Source organism: Physcomitrium patens, chromosome 17 (genome assembly GCF_059467195.1).
Source record: "Physcomitrium patens ecotype Gransden chromosome 17, ASM5946719v1, whole genome shotgun sequence".
NCBI lineage: Eukaryota > Viridiplantae > Streptophyta > Bryopsida > Funariales > Funariaceae > Physcomitrium > Physcomitrium patens.
The window spans coordinates 1480909-1506098 of record NC_143426.1 but is presented as its reverse complement, the minus strand read 5'-3'; the positions used below and the strand labels follow the sequence as shown (position 1 = coordinate 1506098).

Here is a 25190-nt window from a genome sequence, read left to right as displayed (position 1 = left end):
ATTGTTTTAATTTTATTTTATATTATGTATAGAAGGTAATATATATATATATATATATAGCACAAGACAAGAGGTATTGGAAAAAGTTATGGCATCACCTCGTAGAAGCTTGGTAGAGTTTTAGAGATGGAGGAATTAGTGGAGTTTGTCAATGGTGTGGATTTGCTTGTTTGTGAGGAAGAAGTTGTGGAAGATGTGGTCAGAGGTTTCTTACTCCCGACCCCCACGGACAGCGCTTTATCTTTCCCGGATGGCATAGATGACTTATCTTTTGCTCCTTGAACAAACATGGTGAGCACAGAGGGTTGATTCTCACGAAGTCGGGGTATGACTGATGTCACACTTATTAGATCTCTTGCCACTTTTTGAACCATTTCAATGAATTCCTACATTTGATTTGTAGAATTAAGTACATATAAATAGCAAAGAAAGAAAGAAAGGTACAAATACATTTCAATATACATGCATTTGTTCATTAATTACATCATTATTACCATATGCTGCTAATTTTTAAAATGTTTGCTTGGATTTGAGGTGTGGAGGTGAAAAATTACTTGTAGGGATGGGGAAATTTTCACATGGTGGCTTGATTTATCCAGCAGAGACAATGTTTTGAATAATGGGTTGAGAGTTTTGGCTTCGGGGCTGACCACCTTTGCGAGCTCTGCGAGAGATCGCATGGTTGCTTCACGTAATGCACCCTCCAATTCCACTTCTATCTAAGCCGTCAATTATACCCAATTCAAACCAATAAAATTGTTAGACTTTTTTCAATACAAGCAAACTGTGATATGAGTTGAAGGAAATGTGTGAAATAGCATACCAATAATTGAAACAATATATTTCCAATATGCACTTGTGTTTTTTTTTTTTTTTTTCTTTCTTTATTTTTTTCTTTTTTCTTAAGAAATATATTTTACTCTAAATGCTACAAGAAATACAAAGGGTAAATAATTAGGAGTCCCACCCTTTCACAGTATTTGTCCCATGCAACATAAATGTCTTCCGTGTCACTAGCGCATTTAGAATATGAAGTGGCCACCATGTCTTTCAAAGAGACAAAGGCCCTTTCGAATTTTTCGCACATGGTGGTTTGATACTTGGTTTGGATGCCTTCAAACTCACTTATCTCGTATACCCTTTTTTTCTCGAGAAGGATCAAAGAGCTGATGCTTATGTCATGGCAAATGGCACTAACCTTCTCACTTGAGGATTCAACATGGAGGATTAAGGCTTCAATCACTGAGCAATTAATGCGGACTTTTAGAAGGAAGTTGTGGATGTCATCCCTCGGACTCATCCATGTGAGCTGCACCCCCCCCCCCAAAATTTGACTTAATTTTTTCATTAAAAAAACTTGTAAAAACAATCACAAAACACAAATCAAGCACACACTTGTGCAATTCATTTTGGAAGAATTCAATTCTACCACCCACACACACACATCTATATATATATATATATACATAGCTCCATGTAGAAGTGATGTTTTTTATTTTTATTTTTAAAAGAGAGTAAACCAGATGTCATTGAGGTGTCAGATTTAACTCTGTGGACTATTAAATAATTGAAACATTTTTGATATAACATTATCTGTATGTACTTCTAACTAAAAAAAAATTGAAAATACACTGGAAGTTTACATTTTGAGGTTTCCAAATGTTAAGGTTGGGTTAAAGAGTCCTATTTATTTGTTTATTTAGTTAATTATAGATGTTAAGAAATGGATTAGAACCTTTGTTAAGAGTGTGTGTGTCAATGCACACTTATACACATAAGAATTATTTTGAAGCAATTAGACATGTGTGAGACTTAAACCAATAATGTTCATAAATCAGAATAAAGTAGAGTTATAACTTTGGACAAGTAATCACTATTAATTCATATTTACAACTCATGATAATGAATGTGAATTTTGAGCATAAAACCCTTTTTTGAATTCACTTGTTAATTAAATATTTTGAATGATAAACTCATTCTCTGTGTGTGAAACCATACACTTATATTATAAAACACATATTATTATTTGTGAACTCTTCTTAAGTCATTAGTCATATAAGTCATGAGTCATCAATAAGTCATTAAAAAAAAATTAGTTGCAAATCAAATATTTTATTGTTACAAAACAAAGTTTTTCATGAAAATATATATATATATATATATATATATATATTGCAGTATTGCAATATTTCAATATTACTACATACATATTATTAAAACTAGAAAAACTTGGCATTTATGCAAGGATAGAAGAGTATCAAAGAAAAAAAATTGATAGAAGAAAGCTTCTCAAGTCTGATTTTACATCTAAGCAAGGGTAAGCCAAATGTTATATTTATTGTTAAGTAAAATTTCTGACAAAAAAATAGAGGAAAAAAGAAAAAAGAGAAAAGAAGTGAATAACAACAAAGAAGACTAGAGGCTTCAGGAAAATTTTAATAAAGTACTTAAAATACTATAAACCACAAAAAGAATTGAAATTTATTATTTCACTTGCTGAACCACTTGATCTTGTCATTAAATTATGCAAACTTTTTTCTTAAAGAGAAACATGTGAATTCAATTTTAACACCAATTTTTATTAATATTTTTTAAAAAAAATTCTATAAAAATTTTCAGACTCTAAATTTCCTACTTTAAATAGATTCATTTTCATTCTTTAAAATAAACTCATGAGTAAAAAAAAAAAATTACGTGATTGTTAGGCCAATGCAATTACATGAAGATTTGACCATCCTCTAAAAAGACACAATATATGTTTCATTAAAATAAGAAAGAGCGTAATTTTTAATTTTTTTTAATTTTTTTTAAAATTTTGTTGAAGTATCAATATTACTTTTCAAGGTTTGATGAGTACTCTTTTTTCAGCTCTAATATCTTATGAATCATGTTGTCAACAAGTTTAAAATTTTGAATACATCTTTGCAAGTTTTATCACAAAAATTAACAAAAACATGGTGAAATTAAGAGGTGGTAGCATGCAAAATCAATTATAAGTTTCATGAAGTTTCTTCCAACAATATATATTCAATAGGGGGTGTTTAAAATGCTTACTTGCTGAATACTGGGTTGCAATGCATCATTTATTTGCATCACACAATCCTTCATCAAACCTCTCATGACAAGATCCATGTTCCCCAGCAACTGCCATTTTTCAAGTTGGGACAAGATAATTATAATTCCACTTGATAAATTTTATGACATTCATATGAATTAATTAACCACAATTTATCATTCAATTCTAAAAAGAAATTATGATCTTGTTAATGAAATTTTGATATTAAAGTTAATGAATTTTTATCAAATTTTAGGACATGAATATTTCTATGTATAGTGAAAATGCTGATAATATTTTTATGCATTACAATGAGCATTGTCATATGCATGTAACATATTATCAAATAGGTAATTTACAACCTTATTGTAATCCCTCGCCACTTGGAAAACATTGCCAAACACCACCAAATAGTCGTGATGTTGCTCAACAAATTTGGATGCTATCCAAGGTATTTTGAAGTCTAGTATTTGCCAATAATGTACCTACAAAAACATGTCATCAACAATTTAAATGATGTAAAAAAAAAATTCTTGAACTTTTTAAACATGTATATACTTTGAATCGATACTACTACTACTACTACTACTATTATTATTATTATTATTATTCAATATAGATAGATAGATAGACATACAGACATATTTATTTTGGAGATGAAGAATTTTAAATTATTATGATTTTTCTTCACATAACAATTTTATTTTTTTTCAAATGCTTTGTCCAAAATAGCCACTCAATATACAACATTCTCCATACACTTTACAACAAAATATCAAACTTGACTTATTTATACTTCTTTTGTTTCATGAAATTTTATTTTCAATCTATGCTTAGAGAGGTACATTTTAAAAGCTTCAAGCACGGCATGAGCCATATCATTAGAAAAAAAAATTAATGGCTTCACCTCTTTGAAGAGAGCCAAAACACGAGCATCTGAGCAGAGCTGAACAACATCATCACCAACATATTCAAGCAATGCAACTTGAACCTGCTTCTCAAGATTAGAATCCAAGGTCTCCATCCATTCCACATATTGCCCTTGAACATACTACACAAATCCATCCATCTATCATTCATCATTTATCATTCATCCATATGAGACAAGATTTACAAATACTTTTGTGTGATGAGGTGGCAAGGTGGATGCCACATAAGCAAAGAGAGAGTAAGTATGAGAGAAAGTAGTAGTAACTTGTTCAATGCTTGTGACAAGAAGGTTGCATTGTGCGCCAAAGTCGGGGCTGCAGTGATTCTCCAGCAAGTATGGGGTTGTATCCATGAGCAAGGCCATGGGCTTTGTGAGGCGGTGTTGGAAATGCAGTGCCCATATGGCCCCCCCAGCAAACCTCGGGAACGTGTGCTCCATTAATGGCCGCCGTCGCAATAGATCAAATTGCCTCTTCATTGTGGTTAGCTCTCCCATGAAAGTTGCAAACACCTGCTTGCTCCCATTCTTTCATTTACTTGTTCATTCATATTTTGAAAAATAGTTGGATACTTCTCATGGTCATGAACTTGTATTGTAGTGTGTGTAAATGTGCAAATAACAATTACATGTGAGTGAGTAGGCAACTCTTTTCTATTACCATTTTAAACAATTGTAATTGAATCTTGATTTTATTATATGGTAGAAGCTTAATGTACCATTGATGTCATCTTCTCAACACACACTCTAATAGAATTCCGGCATGCCATCAATTTAAAAGCTTCCAAAAGCTCTATACTTTCTGATAATGAGGTTGCATTCTTGAGTGCCATGAGCATCACATTCTTCACCATAATCTAAACACAATTTTAATTTGTAGAAAATTTATGGAATAAATAAAAAAATGAATATATATATATATATATATATATATTCTTTGACTCATCTACTATACAAAACCTCCTACTCTTCAATAATTTTCCATAGAAGCAATTAGAATAAAGTAGAATAAGAAGAAGAAAGAGTCACAATCACATGTCTTTTCTACTAAATACTATGATACAATAAAATTAATAAAGTTTATTTTTAAAAATAAAAAATACTTAAAAACTAAGTGAAATGAAAAACATTCATATTAATAAAAGTATTATATATGTGTATGTATATATATATATATATATATTTTGTGGTGACTAGTATATTTCTACCTCCAAGTCCACCACAGCAGCCTTAAATTTGTGGTAGTCAGTGTGCCATCTTGTGACTTTCACATCCAACAAGTTGTATGACAATGAGTGCAACTCTTTTGCAAGTTTTTTGAATGTGGCTTGGGCATCCATCAATGACTTGGACACTTCCAATCCTTGAGCTCCCGCAAAAGATGGAACCCTCACCCGACTTGAAAATTGGCTTTGGGCATCACAAACCTAACAAAGCCATGAAAAAAATAAAAAAATAAAAAATCTAACATATATATATATATATATATATATGAGTGTGTGTATAATTGATTATTATTATTATTATTTTACCACCACCTCGTCATTGAAACTCTGTGAATTACATGGAATTAGGGTTGTGGGGCACACATACTTCGAGCATGTCTTGGCATCGTTGTAGAAAGGCTTCCACGGGTGCAAAAATGATTTTACTGTTCCAGTCCAACACTCTCCGTTTCTTCTCCTTCATTGCTGCAGGGGCAGCAGCGTCGTCTCTGTGTGAAGGTTTTCTGCTGCCCGCAAATCCGACAGTTGCCACGTTGTCAAGCATCGTGGAGTAGAGGTGCTTCCATGCCACGTTGGCATGGATACTCTCCCTCAGCGCCACGCGGCTGCTCTCCTCGTCCCCGTCAAACACGTCACGCAGCGGAATTCCCGCGCAGCACCGCTTTATGATCTCGTTGCTGACCTGGACGCCGACGTGGCTTTATTCACTACCATCCTCATCGTAGAGGAAACGAGGACGTGGCAATGAGAACTTTTACGTTTTGGACACGAGGGTTGACGTGGAGGGGGAGAAGAGGGGAGGGGGTGGGTGGCACCAACCAAGCAGAGGAGGGTAGTGATTTTGTCGGAGGTGCTGTAGAAAGAGCTGAGGGTCCAGATCATGCGGATTCCGCGCAGGATGGGTGGGTAGCACTGAGGGATGTCGCGGATGGGGCAGGTAGCAAGAACATGGCAGGGCTGTTCCAGAACAGCCAGGTACTGGAGGTTGTCCTCGGCGATTTCAGCCTCCTCCTCGATCCTGTGAGACAGTTCCAGAAACGGAGCCAGGTAGGACGACCGGAACCTCTCCAGCACCGTCAGCACCTTCCTCGTTTCCTACGTGGCCCACCCCACCCCCACCCCTCGTCATCTTATCTGACGCGGCACACTCCGACAGACGGATGGATGGATGGGGTGATGGATGAATACATGAGTATATGGATGAATATATCTCTCGGGATGTCCTTTGCTGATTTATTTATTTATTTTATTGTATTTTAAAATATAGGTTTAGGGTTACATTTATACATACACATATAACTATAATCATCAAATACAATAAATAAATAATCACTTATGTTCATATATATATATATATACATATATAAGCAAACATAAAAAGAAATGAATGAGTATAAATAAATTATTAAATGTGTGTACATGTGTAGGTATATATTTATACAGAGAAATAATTATTTATTTATAATCATTATTAAAGAATGAAACATGAATTTACAAATATGAAAATTTTGGAGCTATTATGGTTTTGAAGATCTTTTAATGAATATTAGTATTTGGAAGGGACACAGTATTTTTGAAGTATGCACGTCAGAAACCTTCTTCTTTTTATTAAAAAATGAATGAAAATCGAAAAAAGAACTGAATAAAAAATATATAACTTCAAAATAAGGTAGGTTCTAATTGATTTGGTTCCATCTATTTCTGGTGTGGAGGAAATGGGTTTTGGAGCAACTAGTTAACAAAGGTATTTTCCAAAGATGATATGAGATCTATTAAAGAACGGAACTCATGATTTAATTAACAAATTGAGATTTAAATGCAAAGAGTGAAGTTAAAAAGATTTAATTCAAGAAAATATAATCATTTCAAATTTTAAAATCATTTACAATTTACTTAGTACTATGAGCATTTATGATACACTTTTTTTATGTAATAAATAATAAACTTATTACTTGTTATTTTTTATATATTTTTCATATTAATTTTTTTTAAAAAAATACTACAATAATATCAAATAATTTTCAAAAGAGACTAAAATAATTTTTCGAATAATCATAACTTTTCATTGGAATTCACACTGAGTATTCTGATGTTCACCAGTGTAAATTTAAACAACGATTAACATTATATTTATGATTGGTAAAATTTTGATATTTTCTTTTGCAATACATCTTTTCAGGGAATCCTCATTTATAACCAGAGCTCATACTCTGCACATGGATTTCTTTAAAAGAATAAAAAAGAATAAAAAACGATAATAATAATAATACTAATAATAATACAAAAATGTGCTTGGAACTTTGATTTCAATTTTGTTTTCAATATATATAAATATATGTATTTATATATATCCTTTTATATATAACCTTTCATGATATTTATATATACATATATTTATTACCTTTCATATTTGAAAATGATAAAATAATATCTAATTAAGGGGATATTTACTCTGATTATTGAATAATTTATAACAAGTTGTATCTGAATGAAGATTAAAAGATGCAAATATGAAGAAAATTTAGGACACCAGTATCCAAATAAGTAAAACATAATCATATTAATCTGGTTTATAATTTAATTCGTAGTTTTAAAGATCAAACATTTTAAAGGCAATTAATCATGTTTAGTATTTGAATTAGAAAAAACGTAACATCCTGTAATCTTTAAAGCTAAAGAAATAAAAGTATAAAGTTAAAAAAAAGAAAATAGGATATTGAATGGTTTTTTTTTTGCTTTGATCCAACAAACCTAAGCAAGTTACAAAAATTCATGTTTTCTCAAATGTAAAATTTTCAATGCACAGATAAATACTTATTCAGTATAACAGGTTTTGGGATTCTAACATTTGTGATTAGAACTTTCATTAACATAATTTCGGTTAATGACCATGAGAATGACTTTTAGTTTTTTAAAATTCACAAAATTTAAGTGTTTTAGGATGAATATATATATATATATATATATATATATAATTAAACTTATGATTAAAGCAATACTTATTATTGAGAATACTCATCATTTATTGATTTTATCGTTCAAACAGTGCAAATTCAGATTATACTACTTTTTTCATTTCCACGTTGTTATTTGACTTGTATCAGTTTTCTGAGTACATGAATATAATTACATATTATAATTTCTTTGGTGGATATGCAATTCATATATATATATATATATATATATATATATATTTACTACTTTATATATTTCAACCAATGTAAAATCATTCCAAACTCTTTATTACAACTAAAATACATGCATTTATGTGCATTTATCTATGTTTAAATCTTATGCACAGATTTATTTTTTTTCAGTATATAATCGAGTAATGAAACAACAGCAAGTAAAGATTGAAATATTCATACCGGTTGTTGGATTTGAGAAAAAATGCCATTCATGTTTTGGCTTCGTTGGCGCCAAAACTCAATCTCCGCAAGGGGCCCCATGTCTTCATTTTCACCATGTTCCCCTTTACTTCTAATTACCTACAACATCTTCTTCTTCTTCTTCTCAATATTAGATTTACAACTCTTTATAAAAAGCATCTCCACACAAAAAATAAAAAGAAAAAAAGAAATTCTTTTCAATCTTATTTCTAACATAATGATTCCATGTTCTTCTTAATTAATGAAAAACTAGCTTTGGGTTTCATGAAAATATTTGGTACGAATTGAAGGACTTGTTGTTTTTGTTTTATGTTAAGGCATATCCAAATCTTTGGGTATGCTTTAAATTTTAAAAAATAAAAAATAAAAACAGTGTAAAGATCATGTAAATGTAACCTGCTTTTGAAAAGTGAATTCATTTATTATACACAAAAACATGTTGATAATTTTGGCATTTGTGTAAAACAAAGATTTACACAATTAGGCAGTTCAAGTGTGATGAAGTTATACCTGTTATAGTATTCTCTTGGTTATATTTTTCTTGTGAGATATGACATTATAAGAATATTTCAATTTTTTAAGGAATATATAACTGGTTTGTCTAATATGAAAGTTACACTTAAGTATCTAAGAAATGAAAAAAAAGATGAACAAATGTATCAATTGTCTCTAATCTACTACCCAATAAGATACCACACTTTTAGGTCTATTATCTTCCACTTAAGAAGCATGAATGTATATATATATATATATATATATATAGATAAAAGGAAATTTGTTGTAAATTTGTGTGTAAATTTACAACAACTCATAGGATTTACGTGTCACGCCAAGAAGGGATTAAAGAAATAGCAACCCAAATCGTAACAACCAAGTTGAGCAATTTATTGTTTTGTTTATGTTTTTTTTCCGTTTCTGACCGGGTCTTCAACTAGTGTAACGAAGTGATAGATTCAGCTTACATACACATACATAAAAAAAGGCTCATCCACACACACACACACACAGAAACACATTTTTTATACAAGATAGATTAACGTATCACAGGATGCAGTTAGAGTACTGCACAGAAACTAAAAACCTCGCAACTGGGCACACGCTACATGCCCTAACAAAGGCATAACATCAAAACTGTGAAGAAAAAACGGTATTTCAGAGCCAGATTTCTCTGTGTGTGTGTGGGGGGGGGGGGGGGGGAGGGGGTTTTGCGACATGCCTCTTTGATCTGGCGAGTCCACCGGATGATGACTTGCTCGAGGCGCTGCGTGAGCTCCTTGTTCTGGGCCTGCTCTTTGATGGACCCGCTGTAGTGCAGCGGAGGAAGATACAGCAAAGTCTGCCCTTTGGCCTCATAAATGGACTCCGTCAATGTGGCCATGAACTTGCCGAAGTCCTCCCTGAAGTCCTTCGTCACACTTCCTTGCGCTGCCTCGTTCTCGAAAACCAGCGGCACGTATATGTCCTGCAGCACCCACACACCCACACACCCACACACCCACACACATGAATATGTATTTACATATATATATATATATGTAGTATATTAGAGTGTTGTTGTTGATCTGTATGTGGGGGCATCACCACTGGCAAAGCAATTGCCACTGCGGGATTGACTGAGCTCTGACCTTCAGGATGCGCAGCAGGCTCTCGCTGGGACTGCTGTGCAGCAGCTGGCACTGAATGGCTTTGTCGATGTTCTCCATCGAGACGGGCACTGCAGGATCTCGCAACAGCACCAAAACCTGCACTCCAACGGGGGGGAGGGTTGGCATTTGCGGGATCTAATGCTTTTCTCATTGGTAAATGGACACATCAATTTATCAAACATATTAACAAAGCGATAGAGCTTGGAACTGTGAATGGAACCGAGAAACTGGCATCGATAGGGTGTGGACAACCTCATTCCATTGGCGTGGGAAGGTGGTGGACAACTGCAGCCCCGCGTGCTCGTCGCGTCTCGCGAAAAGCCGTCCACTGGTCTGGCTTCGTAGGAAGCCGGAAGCGATCTGGGCGTGGGCAGTGCTCCAGGCCCAGCCGCTCCGGATCAGCCCCATCTGGTGTCGGATCCAGGCGATCTCTGGCGACTGCGCCACCAGCTCCAAGTCCTCAATCCGTTGCCTTGTGTCTCGTCGCGCGAGGCCAACCTCGTCGGCTGCACCCGGAGGCGCTACCTCGACGAAGCTGGTGGATTGTTCCATCTCCGACGCGGTCATGTCTAAGTCCCGCTGTCAACTCCGCACTCTCACCGAGTTGTCTCCCTTGTCACTTTGCATCTGCAGGTTCTCATGCTGCGAATCTGCTGCAACACAGAGCAAAAACACCAACACCATCACGACAACAGTCACCGAACAACTCCACAAACCAGCTGTCTTTGACATGTTCATGATCCATGCTCGTTTGTGAACCTATTTTGATCACATGTGCTGCATATCTTTCTTTTTTTGTTTTTGTTGTTGTCACAATGCCAATTATACAGTCTCATAGTCCATTCTCTTCAGTTTACGGTACACGTGAAGTTTACCAAAATAACTATATTTTGATCACACTTTTTTGCAACAAACCCTGTGGGAGATGAGAAGGTTGAAGACCAAAACTATAGGACAAAAAATGGATCAATAACTAAATAGAGAGGCGGGGATGCAACTGCTGCACGGTTTCAAATCCTATTTTGTATCTCGCACTCACTTCAGTCAATTTCATGTTTACTTGATCAAAAATTCGTGTAGTTACATGATTTGAATGTTGAGCAAGAAGAAAGACTTGAATCATTTTTAACTCTTATTTGTTGTTTTGATTGTTGTGTTCTGTGCTGTTTGTCACCACAGGTTGTTAAATATACCCACATGTAGCGATTCATTCGCTGTAAGAACAAATTGAAGATGCCCTTGAGTCTCCCTTGATACCGTCATCTCATGAATAATAACCCATCAGACAGACTCACTCCATGCAACGCATTATCAAAGCTGAATATGTGCCAAATGTGTCTTGTAAGAATGTTGGTTAATGTTAACCCTAATTCATGAAGTTCAATGTTTTCATGTTGGGAAAATATTCTCAGCAACTCAATGGCATGAAAAGTTGCTGAAAACATCAACCCTGAACACAATTGTGTTTGTGGTGTTTACATGTACTTTGGTTAATCAAACTTGTGGTTCTGTTGAAAGTAAAATGAGATTTAAATGTTAGTCCATTAATATTGTAAAAATATTCACTTAACTTTCCATACATGTAATTGAAACAGAGGCTTGACCACCTTTGTTAATCCATATTGCCATTTATGCCACCAATTATATACATTTCAAACATCAAAATTTGTATAATTTGAAGTAAACAAATTATATATATATATATATATATATATATATATATGTGTGTGTGTGTGTGTGTCTATGTAAATGTATAGGAATTTTTATTATTTTTCAGTATGATTTTTAAATAAAAATAACTACCTATTTATTATTATTGAAAATTTATCTGTATGTCGCTTATGTAAAAATTTATTTTCTATTTTTGAATAAATAGAAGTCATTATTCTACTTGTCCTCTATTGAGAAATATATGACACACATTTCTACTAATAAAGGACGTAAAGGATAAGATTAGAAATTAGTGAAATTAAGCCTGGTAAGTCAAAATAGAGAAAAATAAAATTAATTTTCCCACCAGTGAAGGTGCGAAGTTGCTTTCTAAAGCAAAATTAATATAGTGCAAGTAGGACAATAGATTAGAAAGACTTTCAAATATTGTCCATATTTTGAAACTATATCAGTTCTAATTTAGCAACAATTATCATAATTATTGTAAATTTTTGTTTGTAGTAAGTTCAAAAGTCTATATTTTTTCTTCATAATTTATTTAAGAATTTGCATTAAAAAAGACCAAAATATTGTACATCTTTTTAAAAGTTTTATATAAAAAATTACACTAAATGAATTATTAAAACTTATATTCTTGTTATCTATATATTTGATAATTAGTATTAAAAGAATTTATTAATTTATTTATCTCTTATATCTCTATCTTAAATTGATTATTTTGAATTTTTGTATATTTTAAGAATATTTGGTGAAAAAGTAAAAAGTCTATTATCATTATGATTTTGTAATTACAAATAGAAAATTCTATATTGTGATGAAATAATTTGTAAATATAAAAAGTAAAAATTAAGAAGAAATAAATCTCTAAAGAAGAATCTTTTCAAGATCGTTTAAAAGCATAGCAATTACATTAATAAACACACACACACACACACACACACACATATATAAATATATATATATATATATATATATATATATATAACCAAATAAAATTTAAAAATATTTTTATTTAAAAATTTTAATGCTGAAAAAGTTTCACCATTCATTCTTTAAAACAATTTTTTTAACTTTGTTATTCTTTTGAGGTTATGAATCTCTGAAAATTTTTGCTTTTGTGCATTTATAATTTTTGAATCTTAAATTATTAGATTATCTCTTTGAATTTAAAACACCTACATGGAAAACATTTTTGCTGAAAAAAAAATTATTATTATTATTATTATTTTAACATGTATGGCTTTGAAGCCAAAGACAATAATCCAAATGCGGTTATCAAAAACATATTTATTTTCATTGAGATGAAAGGCAAAGGAACCCCTCAAAACATCTAATAGCATTACATTATGGGTTCAGGTAGAAGTGGCTCAAAAAATAATAATGCCAAAGCTTACAAGTCATGTTCTTAACACAAAAATTGTAAATAAAAAGGGAAACATGAATCTAAATATTTCTTTCTGTGTGGTCAAAATCAGATTTGTCTGATTAAATTGCAACCATTTAATACCTCATACTCTTAAATTCTTTTCATCTGTCTCTTTTCTCTCTCTCTCTCTCTCTCTCTCTCTCTCTTTTTTTTTTTTTTTTTTTTTTTTTTTTCCCCTCTTCTTCATTCGATTGATTTATTTTTATTTTTATTTATTTTTATTTTTTTTACGTATATCTCTTTGGATTTTGTTAATGTTATTTTGAAATTTTAAAATGTTCAAATATACAGATGTAGATATAGATTTGAGGTTTACTTTGTTAGAATATAAATTAAGATTAAGTATGTCATAATATGTTTCATTCTTTATAATTTAGGTGACATTCAAGTCGTACTATCCATGGTAAATAAGAACTTTAGTAAGGCTAACAGATATTTCTGGTCTGTGTAGATAAAACTACTGTTTGATCTTCAAATAAAATAACAATAACCTTATTTACAACATGATTAGTGAAGCATTAGCTGTATACTTGCGACATTTAAATCAATCACAATTTTCGTACCACCATCTATTAAAGTTATAAATATAATTACACTAGTAAATAAAATTAAACCTCAACGCAATATACCATTGCAAAAACAAAATATACAGTATGCGAAAGCAGAATTTGACACAACTGAACATCTCATTTGATTTGATTTTTGGTTTTTGATTTCTTTTTCTTTTTCCTTCCGTTTCTTTGTTTGTAAGTCTCCTCTTGATATGTTCTACTTACACTCATTCATGATGTATTATTCACTATAAAAATAAAAAGGTTCTCATGGGGCACTGGTTGTCAAGAAAGATGTCATTTAGACATTCTTGAAGGGAAACCCATTTGTTTATAGGATCAAAATGAACAATTTTCTGTATCATGAGAACGTATCTGCTGATGCCGATGGGCTGTTAAAGCTCCTGCTTCTGATGTGGGTTATTGGTGACTCTCTATTGAACATGTTATGTACGTGGATCTTACTCTCTCACAACTCTCTTATGCTGTGCAGTAGTCTGAACAGTATATATGCATATATATATATATATATATATTCACACATACACAGAGACAGACACAAATATATATATATATATATATATATTGCAGTGTAGAATGTGCAGCTCAACGCAAATAGCAGCTTGTGAAACCTGGTGAGAAAGACTTCTCTGGAATCCACCATTTCATGTCGTCGTATTCTCGGACCCCTCTGCAGCCATCGCTCTGCACCACAGGGCCATCTAGCTCTGCAAGATACTGCTTCTCGTTGTCGAAGTATCGTTTTTTGAGGATGCGGACAACACGGTAGTAGTTGCCCTCTTCTGGCTCGGAATCGTCCTCATCAGGAGGAAGAGGAAGAGGCATCCCCACCATGGTGTCGTTCTCGGGGTATAGCATCGTCTGTTGTTGCCTGTTTTTACAAGAGCTGATCTCACAGATGTCGGCCAGGGCAGTCCCACTGGAAGGAGGAGTAACAACAGGAAGCCTCAAAAGACTGTCAGACATTGGGCATAGCTGCGAGGAATCGTTCTTCGTAATCATTAGTGCAGAATCCAGTTCCGGGTAAAGTTTCAAAACAGGGCTACGGGAGGCACAACTCGTCGACATTGTGCAGCTGGGAGAGTCCCAAAGAGTGTTTAAAGCTGGTGGAGGGACTGTGGAAGTGTCAAGGTCAAGGTTGAGATCCATGTGCTCCTTGGTATAATATGGGTTGTCATCTTCAACAGGTCTCGGTTTTCTTAGATTGTCTCTCGTCTTCAGTATTGCGAGGTACAGGCTCCGGTTAACACTGTTTCGACGAGCTTGGAACGACAACTTAGTTGCAACTTCGTTTACAACCTGGCCATTGGCTTGAATCTTCAGCCCACACTTAACCAGCGGTCTTTGCGTGCGCTGGAATCCTGCTGAAATGATGCGGTAGTGGTTTCTGTAGTTCCCATTAATGTAGTCGACATCTACGACACGGAAAATATGGACGAGAATCGTCCGCCGTGAAGTATCAATGAGCTCGAAAACACAAACGTCCCCTTCCTCAAGAAGATGTTCGAGGGAAAATTGTCTCCATCCCTTGGTGAGCGCCTCTTGAGTCAGAAGAACTCTAGTTTTGTTTCCAGCCGCGTCTCTGAGGAAGATGTGAACCCTCTCGTTTGGTGACAATTGCCGGCAAAACTCTGGCAGAATCTCCTGCACCACATGCAACCATACGCAGGGTTGATTTCTATTTCTATGTCCACGTATTTAAATATTACTAGCTTTCTACTGCACAGGAATCAGGCCACAAAAAAAAGACATCAAAGATACGTTCAGCTCCAGGTTTGATTATATACGGGTTACAAATACATAGGCATCATTACAACCAAGTTTTTTATTAGTAAATGAATCAGCAGTGCCTATCAATGTTTAATGTATACCCCCTACTGGCACAATCGCATGACACCATTGAAAATGTCCCAAAACAATTCCAATTTCAAATAATTTGGGCGGAGAAGCAAGAAACGGCGAGTGCCTAAGGTATACCAAGTAATGAGATTGGTATAATGCGACAAGGCATAAACCTTACGCTTACACGAACACAAGCGAAACAATGCACTCACACAAGTAGCTCATCATCCATCCTACACAGCTACACCAATCTTGATAATGAACATTTTGTCACATTCAAGCTTGTCAACAATGTGCTCTACAAAAGGGTATTCGCAGAGAAATACTCACCACAATGTATGTCTTGTATACATTTGAGCTCTTCAGAACAACCATAGTAGCAGGATTCTCAGTTTTCATCGCAAGGGCGGCTTCTTTTGCTGCTTCCTTCTGCGCATCTGTCACAGGAGTCCGTCTGGATGCTATGTAGAACCTAGAGTTCCGATTCAAAACTTGCATTCTCCTCCTAAGGACAGAGTAATCGGGTGTATACCACTTCCAACCCCATGTCCTTGTTTCCTCTGTTTTTCCATAAGTTTCGCACCGTTTACGTGCCTTGGCCCAATGTTTGAACGTGTTAGACACAAGCTTCCCGCTTCCTCCTCTAATTTCATGTCTCCGTGCAGCGTTTATGTGGTGACGTTTTCTAGTGCAGTCCTGCTCATGAAAATGCTGACATTCAAACCCGCGACTTTCAACAGCAGATGATTTTTCGTCTTTTTCGATCAGCCCAGTGCTCAATGTGCTGGTGCGTACCCATCCAGGCGAGTTTCGACAGTTCCTAGAGTTATTCGCACCGACACAACCCGAGGACATCTGACATAGAATCTCACTGAAGGTAGCATCTTGGGTCTTACTCATAACGCTATCTGTCAACTCTTCATCGTCCTTGCAGCACCTTTCTAAGCTTGTGCCTGCAACACTTTCAGATTCACAGCTAATTTTTTTTGAACTTGAGTACATGCCGCCTTGCACTTTTGAAGCCCACAATGACAGTTTTTTCAATCGCTCCCTTCCCACAGATCCTGCTGCAAATGAATCCTGGCGTCTGTTGCATACTCTACTGGGTCCTACAGAATCTGTGTGCGTCGTTCTATGAAACGCTTTGTACAAGGCCAACTTCGTAGGCGTGCACGGATATTGTCCTTCTGAGCTAGTTGGTAGTGCGTCTTTGTCTGCCAAAGAGTCCGCCTTCCTTTGTCTTCGACCATCCCCCTTGTCTACCACCTTCCTCTTTCGGTCGGAACACTTCTTATGAGATAGATGCTGCATTTGCAATAATTCAGGTCTCTTCGGTTTTGTAATGATAACATGGTTACTATCTCTTGTTTCCGAAGATCGGAAAACGTGAATTAGCAACGTGAGTTTATTCAACTCAATAAGCTCGAAGATACATACATCTCCTTCTAAGAGACCTTCTGCTAGGCAAAAATCTCTCCATCCTCGAGTGAGCCCCATGTGAGTCTCATTGTCACGAAGCCAAGTCATCGGCCACCGATGTCCATGTGAATCTAGCAGGTGCATTGAGACAGTCTTTCTTGGCATATGTTGCTTGCCAAAAGTAACTGGGAACCGCTGTCATGCAAAAACAACACACATTAAATGGTGAACTGGAAATGAACACATCACACAGGATAGGAAAAGGCTAATCATTCCAGGCAGGCAGGACTCTGGCTTCCACAAACTGGAATTGTGTCTCGGTTGTTTTAAGGTTAAGTCCTGCAATTGTGCTAATTAGTCACTGCAGCCAGATTTTACAATAGTGAGAAGTATGAAATGGGAAGGTAACACAATACTCACCACAAACGCACGTCCATGAACATGGAATGCTCTCAGAACCACTAAATGAGAGGGTCTATCAATGCTCTCCTGAGCTCGACGCGCAAGTTCAAGGGCCTTCTCCCTTTCTAATATTACATCCGGCGACCTGTAACAACGGCATGTGCATCAGACTGTCACATTCGAGCACCCTTGCAAACGTAGATGGTCCGATTCAGCATTAAATTTGAGCCCCGACTAACTTTCTGTGGATTAAAATGCGATGTCCTTATAAGACTGAAAACCAATACCAAGTCTGGGAAAAAAAAATCACACTTTCATTGTAATTTGAACTCAAAAACGAATACCAAAGCGATGAATATACTAAAGAAGAATAAAGGAAATTGCACATCCTAAAGCAGATCTCAATACTCTGTAAGTGATTCTGCGCCTTACCTATCTAGACCTGTTCTACATTTATGATAACAAAAAAAAAAAAAATGCCTTGCACTGGTTCGTCACATGTTTCGTTGCTCAATGCTCTAAAAAATTTGATCCGACTTACAGCATGTGAGGAACGACATCATCTGAGAAATGCTCCTTGTTCAAATCCAGTATCTGGCTACGATGATGGGAGGGAATAACAGTTGGGCTATTGTTTTGTCGGTGAGGAAATTCTGTGGATCTCTCTCTGGCATCCATTACTGGTCTTCTTTGAGAAGCGAACCGTGTTGCCGGTCCCAATCCTCCTGATCCACACACCTGAATTAAACTTACCATTCAGCACTGTTGTTGCCTTTTTGAAAGCAGGCAGATAAGTCAGCGTCGCTACGGTGACCCAGTGGCATCGTAAAGAGCAGGCAAACAGTGGTTACTTTCAATATATTCAGAGGAATTTTTTTGAAAACTCTCCAGGTGAAAATGAGAAGTGTTGAACACTCAAAGAAATTAACTGACAAGAATTCTACTCAAAAAACTTTATGAAGCTGTCAATTACCTGAGCTTTAGATTGTCCTTGGACATGGCATTCTTCGCCAACATCTTGAGAGCGTATACTGATTGGATGAGGTTGGTATACAATACCGGAGGCATATCCTTGAAACGTGCGAGCAACAACAGCATCCAGGAGTTGATGGTCAATCTCTGGGAAAAAATTTCCATTACCACTAGTTGGGTTCTGGTGTAAGTACAGCGGTTGAGAGTTTAAATCAAGCAAAGCACATTCTCCGTACGAAATTAGAGCAGCAGCTGAACTGAAGGTCGATGATTTTGCCCGTCTTTGTTGCAAGACTTTTTCGGTATGGGTGGAATCGATTGACTGATCATTGTGAACAAGCTGGACCCCGTTGTTGTGAGCACAAATCCTTTTCAGTTCAGCTGCATTTTCGTCATCATCTCTTTGTTTCCTTTTGACTCCCAACGAACTGGGTGATTTGCTATCATAGCAGCCCGTATTAGTTGCTGTCAGAGCACTTTCTTTCTCAAGGCCTGTTTTATTGTCAAATATTCTCACCGCAAACTCGGACTTGCCTATTAAAGTAAATACGAGTATGTCGCCTTTTTCTAAACCATTATCTGCAGCGAATGTTCGCCATCCGACTCTAAATGCTACCCATTTTGGCCGACCAACACCAACCTGCCAGGTGTTGCCACTTGGCCCATGCAATACAGCCGAGTTACCTACTTCATCGCCATGTAGTTTGAGCCAAGCTGACGGAATTACCTGTCATATGAAGTGGGTATAACGTCAAATGTGATCGTTGCGAAGCGATCTCCAGTTCAATATACTGGTAGACATACTTATTTCTTATTTAATCATCTATTTATACTAATTAATGGGCAGCATTTGATACCAATCAACATCGTAGTTAGAATTGCACAACTCACCATCCAACATGTAGCCATGGCAGCAAGGTTGCTATCGCACAAGGCCCTCATGAAACATGGAGACCGAAATGTGTCTCTGCTTTGTAAAGGCCAATGCTCCTGGTAACAAGATCTAGTGCATGACAAGCATGGACGAAAGCCATGTGGGATCTTGTCCATGCTGCTGTACCAGGTTGAATTGAGGGATATGAATGCTCACTGAAATCAGCAACGCAGATAACCAATGGCGAAAGTCAGCACTGCAGTTCAATCACAACTGAGTAATATGCAGATCATAGAGGCTTCCAAATTGCAGCTAACATACAGCATGCTTCAAGGCTGTAACATGTATAATTAACCTTTAAATTCTCAACTATTTATTAATACATGACGCCTACAATCTCAATTGGTTGATTCTGGTACATCGATCATGAAAATTGAAATGATCCCGCCCCACGTCAACCGAGGATCACGAAGTTCATACATCAAATCAAATCCAAATGGAAAATTCAGATTCTCTCCGCCCACTCGCTTCTTCCTTCCATCACGGACCTGCATGAACTGCGGTCTTTTTCTTGATTTGCGACAGGAGTGCGTATCTGTGTGAGACGGGGCAAAAAATGATATCTAGACCTGCTCCTGCATACAAACAGGAGTATCGAAAAGCTAAAATTAGAAAAATGAATCATAGGAGTCCACATCAACTACGCAACATGTTGAGATTTACAGGTGAGGTAGAATGCACAAGCAACTCGTGATGGTACTACTATGATAGCACTCCTAGATGGTGCAACGTGACGATCTACTGCAAGTCCTTCTTGCACGTAGGACACAAACTAGTTCCTTTTATAAGATGAAACGGAACACCCCATATGATTTATCACGTCTATTATTTATCTTAATCTATACATTAACTACTAATATTAAGTCACTACCATGATCAAGGCAGTAAGTAAATAACCAACGAAGTAACCTTTGAGCGGACACTTTCTTTTCATGAATTCAGTTGTTTGTAAGCTACGCAACTGAAAAAGTGTAGTCATTTATCTTGCAGGAACTTCACGGAGGACTTCAAGACAGAGAAACCAAGTTTGTCCGGCGACCTTTAACAGCCAAGATCATCCGACAGTTTTTGTTTTCTAAAATAGTGCTTTGGTCAATTTACAGCACACGTTTCGGCCCCGTAGACTCAATAAAGCACATTCATATAGAACTTTGCGAACCAACGCCAGTAAAATGCATGACTTCACCAGGAAGATCATCATGACATGGCGCCAATGGCTATACTTGAAGAAATGCTGAAATTTTAATTAAGAAGCTACTGAGCTCTACAACGATGTTGAACAGCCAAAACAAAAAGAAGAGAAAAAAAAACTCAATTAAGAAAGACCAAGTTTTCTTGAAAAAGGATATGTATTTCAAAATTGAGGTCACCAACTGATTTCTTTTCGTGATTACACTTGGGGAAATCTAAGGGATACTGTCGAGAATGTATTTTCACGGCAACTAGTTAAAAAGCTGGGCAACGTTCCACATCGTTTTTAATCATCTGTGCGCAAGTGAGGTGAAAAAGCACAAGGAAAACAGCTCAATCAGTGTCAACGTGCAACATGACATTGTCAATTGTGTCACTCAGGATAGATTGCAAAGCACTAACGGGGCAAGGAAATGCCTGGATTTGGTTCCTCGAAACTGGAAACTCGACAGCGTCGAGGGAGAGTTGAGTCGATTGGTGGAAATACGCCCAGTACACTGATTGGGTCCCCACAAATCATCCTGAGTTCGCACCAAGAAATCTAAACTCTACCACTTTTCTTGATCCCACTCCCCCGACCTTCCTGCACTTTTCTATCCTCTACGTCCCAATCCTTGACCCCCTATCCCATGAATTGCTCTACAAAGAGAGTTAAGTTTTACTCCTTAAGTCATAAGGTGTGGTTTATGGTGCGATTGTAAAAGTCCATTAGAGTTGGCAAAAAGAAGACGACAACAAAAATTCTGTAAACAAAGGAAGGCTCACACCCCAGGCAAACAAGTCAAGACACAGAAAGACAACCAAGAAACTGAGTCTATTTAATTCAATCGAAGCAATCCAGAATGGAGCTTCCGGAGATTCAAGCTGTGACAATGATGGTGAACTGAATGGCTTCCTTACGCTCGATTGAGTCTATTGCCCCACCACAGACATCACAAAGGTCCTCCACAACACACGAATTCAGACATGAGCGGGCGTGGACCAAAGACATGAAATAATGATACAGCAACCCTCTGGAAGCAGCACAGATGCCCAGAATTTCGACCTGCAGGAAAGACAACCTGAAAGAAAGAACGCCAAGAAAGCTCGCATCTCAACCTAAAACCGCAACCCAGCGTTCCCAAGTCGAGGCTCACAAATTACAAATCACTCTGCGGTGAACATGAGGAATCATCACTGCTTGCCCTCATTTCACAGTTGACATGATGAAGTGAGTACGAGGAAAGATGCTCCCTTTCTGTGCTGGTCAGAAGATCCCATGGACATGAGACCATGGATACGAAAAGAAGAGACTATCTATCCATGAGTGTAACAACCAGAAGAGCACGGTGTTAACGTGCCAAGAAAACACGAAGCAGACAAACTCTTTTGCAAGACAGAAAAAATAGAAAAAAAAAATAGATCAGTATATGAGCACACCAAACCTTCGATGCACTAAAGCTAAAAGAACAAAAACAAAGCAAACACACAAGTCTTCATGAGCACAGAAAATGAGAGAAGTCACCAACAAAGTCACACATTGCATCAGTAATTTCACCGATTGACAGGCCTTGTTTTAATGCATATAAGCTAAGTCGCTGTTGTCAGACACTAGAAACATGACAACGGGGAAGGCCATGCTAACGTAACCTAACGGGCAGGAAGCACTACACACAAGCAAAAAAGCATTAAAAAAACCACACCTTGCGCCAAGTTACAGATGCAGGGCAGCAAGAGCAGCGAAGCAGCAAAGTGCACACACACAATCTGGATCACAGGCAGCTACAGCTGAAACCATTACTTGGGATGGCATGCATGCACGGTCTCCGACGGTGCTGGTGCCGCTACTCGGACTGCATCCTCCCAAATTGTCACAAGCTTGGGACAGAAGCAGAATACCGGTACCACTAGTGGGAGTTTGGAAGAGGGGGAGGGGGGGGGGGGGGGCTAAAAAGGACATAGAATTGAGCATGTGGGTCCGATCTGCGGAGCCTGGAAGAAGAGCACACAAGTGGGTGTCAACCAACAAACTACCGAACACATTCATTGCAGGGAATGGGGGGGTTATGGTGTAGTGGTGCAGGATTTGATTCCCCCTCTCTTTCCCCTTCTTTCTGTTTTCTTTTCCCTCTCCAGACATGAAGCCTCCCTCCCTCTCTCCCTTTGCTTGCTGGGGTGCGGTACTACTGCTCAGTTATGTCCCCCCTCTCTCACGTGTAGTCGCATGATAATGCCTTTCACACTCTCACCTCCTCTGGATGGATGTTTGAGTATCTATCCATGGGTCTACTTCTAGTGGGGTAAAACTGCTACCTTTACTTGAGGACCATGTGTTGTTTATTTTGTTGTTGTAGAACATTGTGATGGTGTTGGCAATTTATGAAGCTGGGTGAGGGATTTTTTCTAATGGTGTTTGAATTGTTTACTTCTTGGAAGTCGACTGCCAGAAATTTAGTGTTTTTATTTTTATTTTTTTAAGTTGTTTGTTTCATGCATTGTGTTTGGTTGATTGGGTGGTTGTGTGCATTGTTTGTTTTTTTGTTGTTCTAATGGTGGCTAGTGGTGAGCTGGGAGTTCATTTAATATTTGCAGATGTATGTTGTTTCTTTTGAGTCAATAATAAAATAAATTGGATTGTTTTCTATACAATGTTGTTTTTGTTTACTTTTAAATGTTTTCTAAATGGAAAATGAGAGGTGCAATAAAGTAAATTTATTGTTTCAATGAGTCTCTTACATGAATTTTAATGGTGAGTGTATACAAATAAAAAATTGTGTTAATTGAAGCAGTCAATATGATGTGCAACTCATTTTTAAGATGACAATTTAATTGAAAAAGAAGTAAACTTGTTAATATTTAATGTGTATAATATTTGAAGGTTAAATCAATTATCTATTATATAAAATATATTGGGTACAAGACAAAGAAACAAAGAAGCCTTTTCACTAGCCAAACATGGAAATTGGATGAACATGGGTATGAAAGAATATGGATGAATAAGGAAAAAAATGGATAGAAGTCTCAAAGATTGTTATACCCAACTACATAAGTTTTTTCTAATATATGTATATATATATTTCTTAAAAAAATTAATATTAAATTAAAATTTTATTTATTATAATAAAAGTAATTTTTTTATAATTTTTAATAATAAAAAATAATATGTATTTAAAATAATATATATTAAAATAATTTATAAAATCATATTATTTTAATAATAAATTTTAATAGTTATATATTTATAGATGAGATGATTTAAATCGTATATATATATATACAAGATATGGTCAATGTTACCATGTTTTTTGCTACTCCCACCACAACCTATCATTTACCACATGCCTCTTATATCTTATGTCAACGATAAATAATAAAAAAAAAATTAAATTAATTATTTATTTTTAAATTTAAAAAATATATAATTTATTTAATCTACAAATATTTCTAATATGTGTATATATGTATGTATATATATATATATATATATATTAAAATTCCTATAGATTAAAAAATCTTGAATTTTATAATTTATTAATTAATGTATATTTTTATATAAATTTTAAATTATCTTATTATATGAGTTCAAAAACATGACTATTATTATTATTATTATTATTATTATTATTATTATTTATTATAGATATATGTTATAAATCATTTATTATCTATTATTGTAGTTGTAAGTTTTAAATATATTATGAATTTAGTGCATATATAATTTAGTTTATTAGTATAATATATTAAGTCTTTTAAATATATTCTTGTAATAAAAAAAATAAAATTTAAATATATATAATATTTTAGATAATTTAATTAGCTTACAAAAAAATATATATATTTTAAATATCATTTAATATTAGGATGTTGCTATTGCCACTATAATTTTTGCTACTAACACTACAACTTGCCATCTACCATATGCTATTAAAAAAAATTCTAATACCACTGCAAGTTCTCCTAAACTTGTGTTGAACATCATAATGCACTTTAGAAAATATTAAAGTATACATCTACAAAGAATTTAAAATTTATCTATTATGAATTTAAATTTTAGTGTTCCATAAAATGCATTGTAGTATGTAATGTAAGTTTATGATAGCTTGTGGTGGCATTAACAAAACCTATAATGGCATGTAATAGATAGTAAGTTGTGGTGTCATTAGCAAAAATTGTGGTGGCACTAGCAAATTTCTAAGAATAAATAAGAAGTTATTTTTTTACTAATTATTTTAAAAATAGAATAAAAAATAATTTATTTTTTTTGTTCTTAGTATAAAAATTTATAAATATAATGATAGATTGTTAGATGTATTATTATAAAAATTCAAAAATAAAATTTAAAATTATTATTTTAGTATTATAAGTATAAGATTTTATAATTATTTATTTTTTAATAAATATAGATTGCTTAAATACTCTATTTCTAAATAAAAATATATAATTATAAATTCTATAAAATAATATATCAATATATAAAAAATTAATTTCTTTTAATAAATTAAATATCACATATATATATATATATATATATATATATA

General features: G+C 35.1%; 2 protein-coding genes across 13 annotated transcripts in view; both read right to left on the bottom strand.

Annotated features, from left to right (window-relative positions):
• LOC112294715 (dynein-1-beta heavy chain, flagellar inner arm I1 complex) overlaps positions 1 to 11899 on the bottom strand; it is a 46047-nt gene extending 34148 nt beyond the window's left edge. The window contains exons 1-16 of one of the 7 annotated variants that reach the window (XM_090244007.1): positions 11284 to 11899; positions 10497 to 10897; positions 10224 to 10340; positions 9815 to 10060; positions 8578 to 8697; positions 6029 to 6304; positions 5577 to 5891; positions 5192 to 5410; positions 4703 to 4840; positions 4251 to 4496; positions 3963 to 4106; positions 3418 to 3540; positions 3055 to 3144; positions 968 to 1309; positions 555 to 719; positions 99 to 386 (exon numbers count right to left, since the gene is read on the bottom strand). In XM_090244007.1, the coding sequence (XP_090100133.1) occupies positions 99 to 386; positions 555 to 719; positions 968 to 1309; positions 3055 to 3144; positions 3418 to 3540; positions 3963 to 4106; positions 4251 to 4496; positions 4703 to 4840; positions 5192 to 5410; positions 5577 to 5891; positions 6029 to 6304; positions 8578 to 8697; positions 9815 to 10060; positions 10224 to 10340; positions 10497 to 10811 (3144 nt within the window). In that variant the 5' untranslated portion in view covers positions 10812 to 10897; positions 11284 to 11899. Of the gene's footprint in view, positions 1 to 98; positions 387 to 554; positions 720 to 967; positions 1310 to 3054; positions 3145 to 3417; positions 3541 to 3962; positions 4107 to 4250; positions 4497 to 4702; positions 4841 to 5191; positions 5411 to 5576; positions 5892 to 6028; positions 6305 to 8577; positions 8698 to 9814; positions 10061 to 10223; positions 10341 to 10496; positions 10898 to 11283 lie in introns of those variants that run through there. The other 6 variants (XM_073540022.2, XM_090244008.1, XM_073540020.2 and 3 more) reach the window with 6 other exon arrangements.
• Positions 11900 to 13951: 2052 nt separating this feature from the next.
• Positions 13952 to 22749, bottom strand: LOC112294259 (uncharacterized). 6 transcript variants are annotated; one of them, XM_090244006.1, is made up of 8 exons: positions 21091 to 22749; positions 19971 to 20057; positions 19440 to 19637; positions 18550 to 19275; positions 18118 to 18314; positions 17595 to 17721; positions 16086 to 17369; positions 13952 to 15557 (listed from the first exon to the last, which is right to left on the bottom strand). In XM_090244006.1, exons 3-8 carry the CDS (start codon positions 19596 to 19598, stop codon positions 14499 to 14501), a joined length of 3552 nt encoding a protein of 1183 aa, XP_090100132.1. In that variant the 5' UTR covers positions 19599 to 19637; positions 19971 to 20057; positions 21091 to 22749; the 3' UTR covers positions 13952 to 14498. The 6 variants fall into 6 exon arrangements, with proteins under 6 accessions (XP_090100132.1, XP_024400315.1, XP_024400316.1 ...); XM_024544547.3 differs by having other exon boundaries at positions 22356 to 22749; XM_024544548.3 differs by having other exon boundaries at positions 22454 to 22749.
• Between the last annotated feature and the right edge of the window lie 2441 nt (positions 22750 to 25190).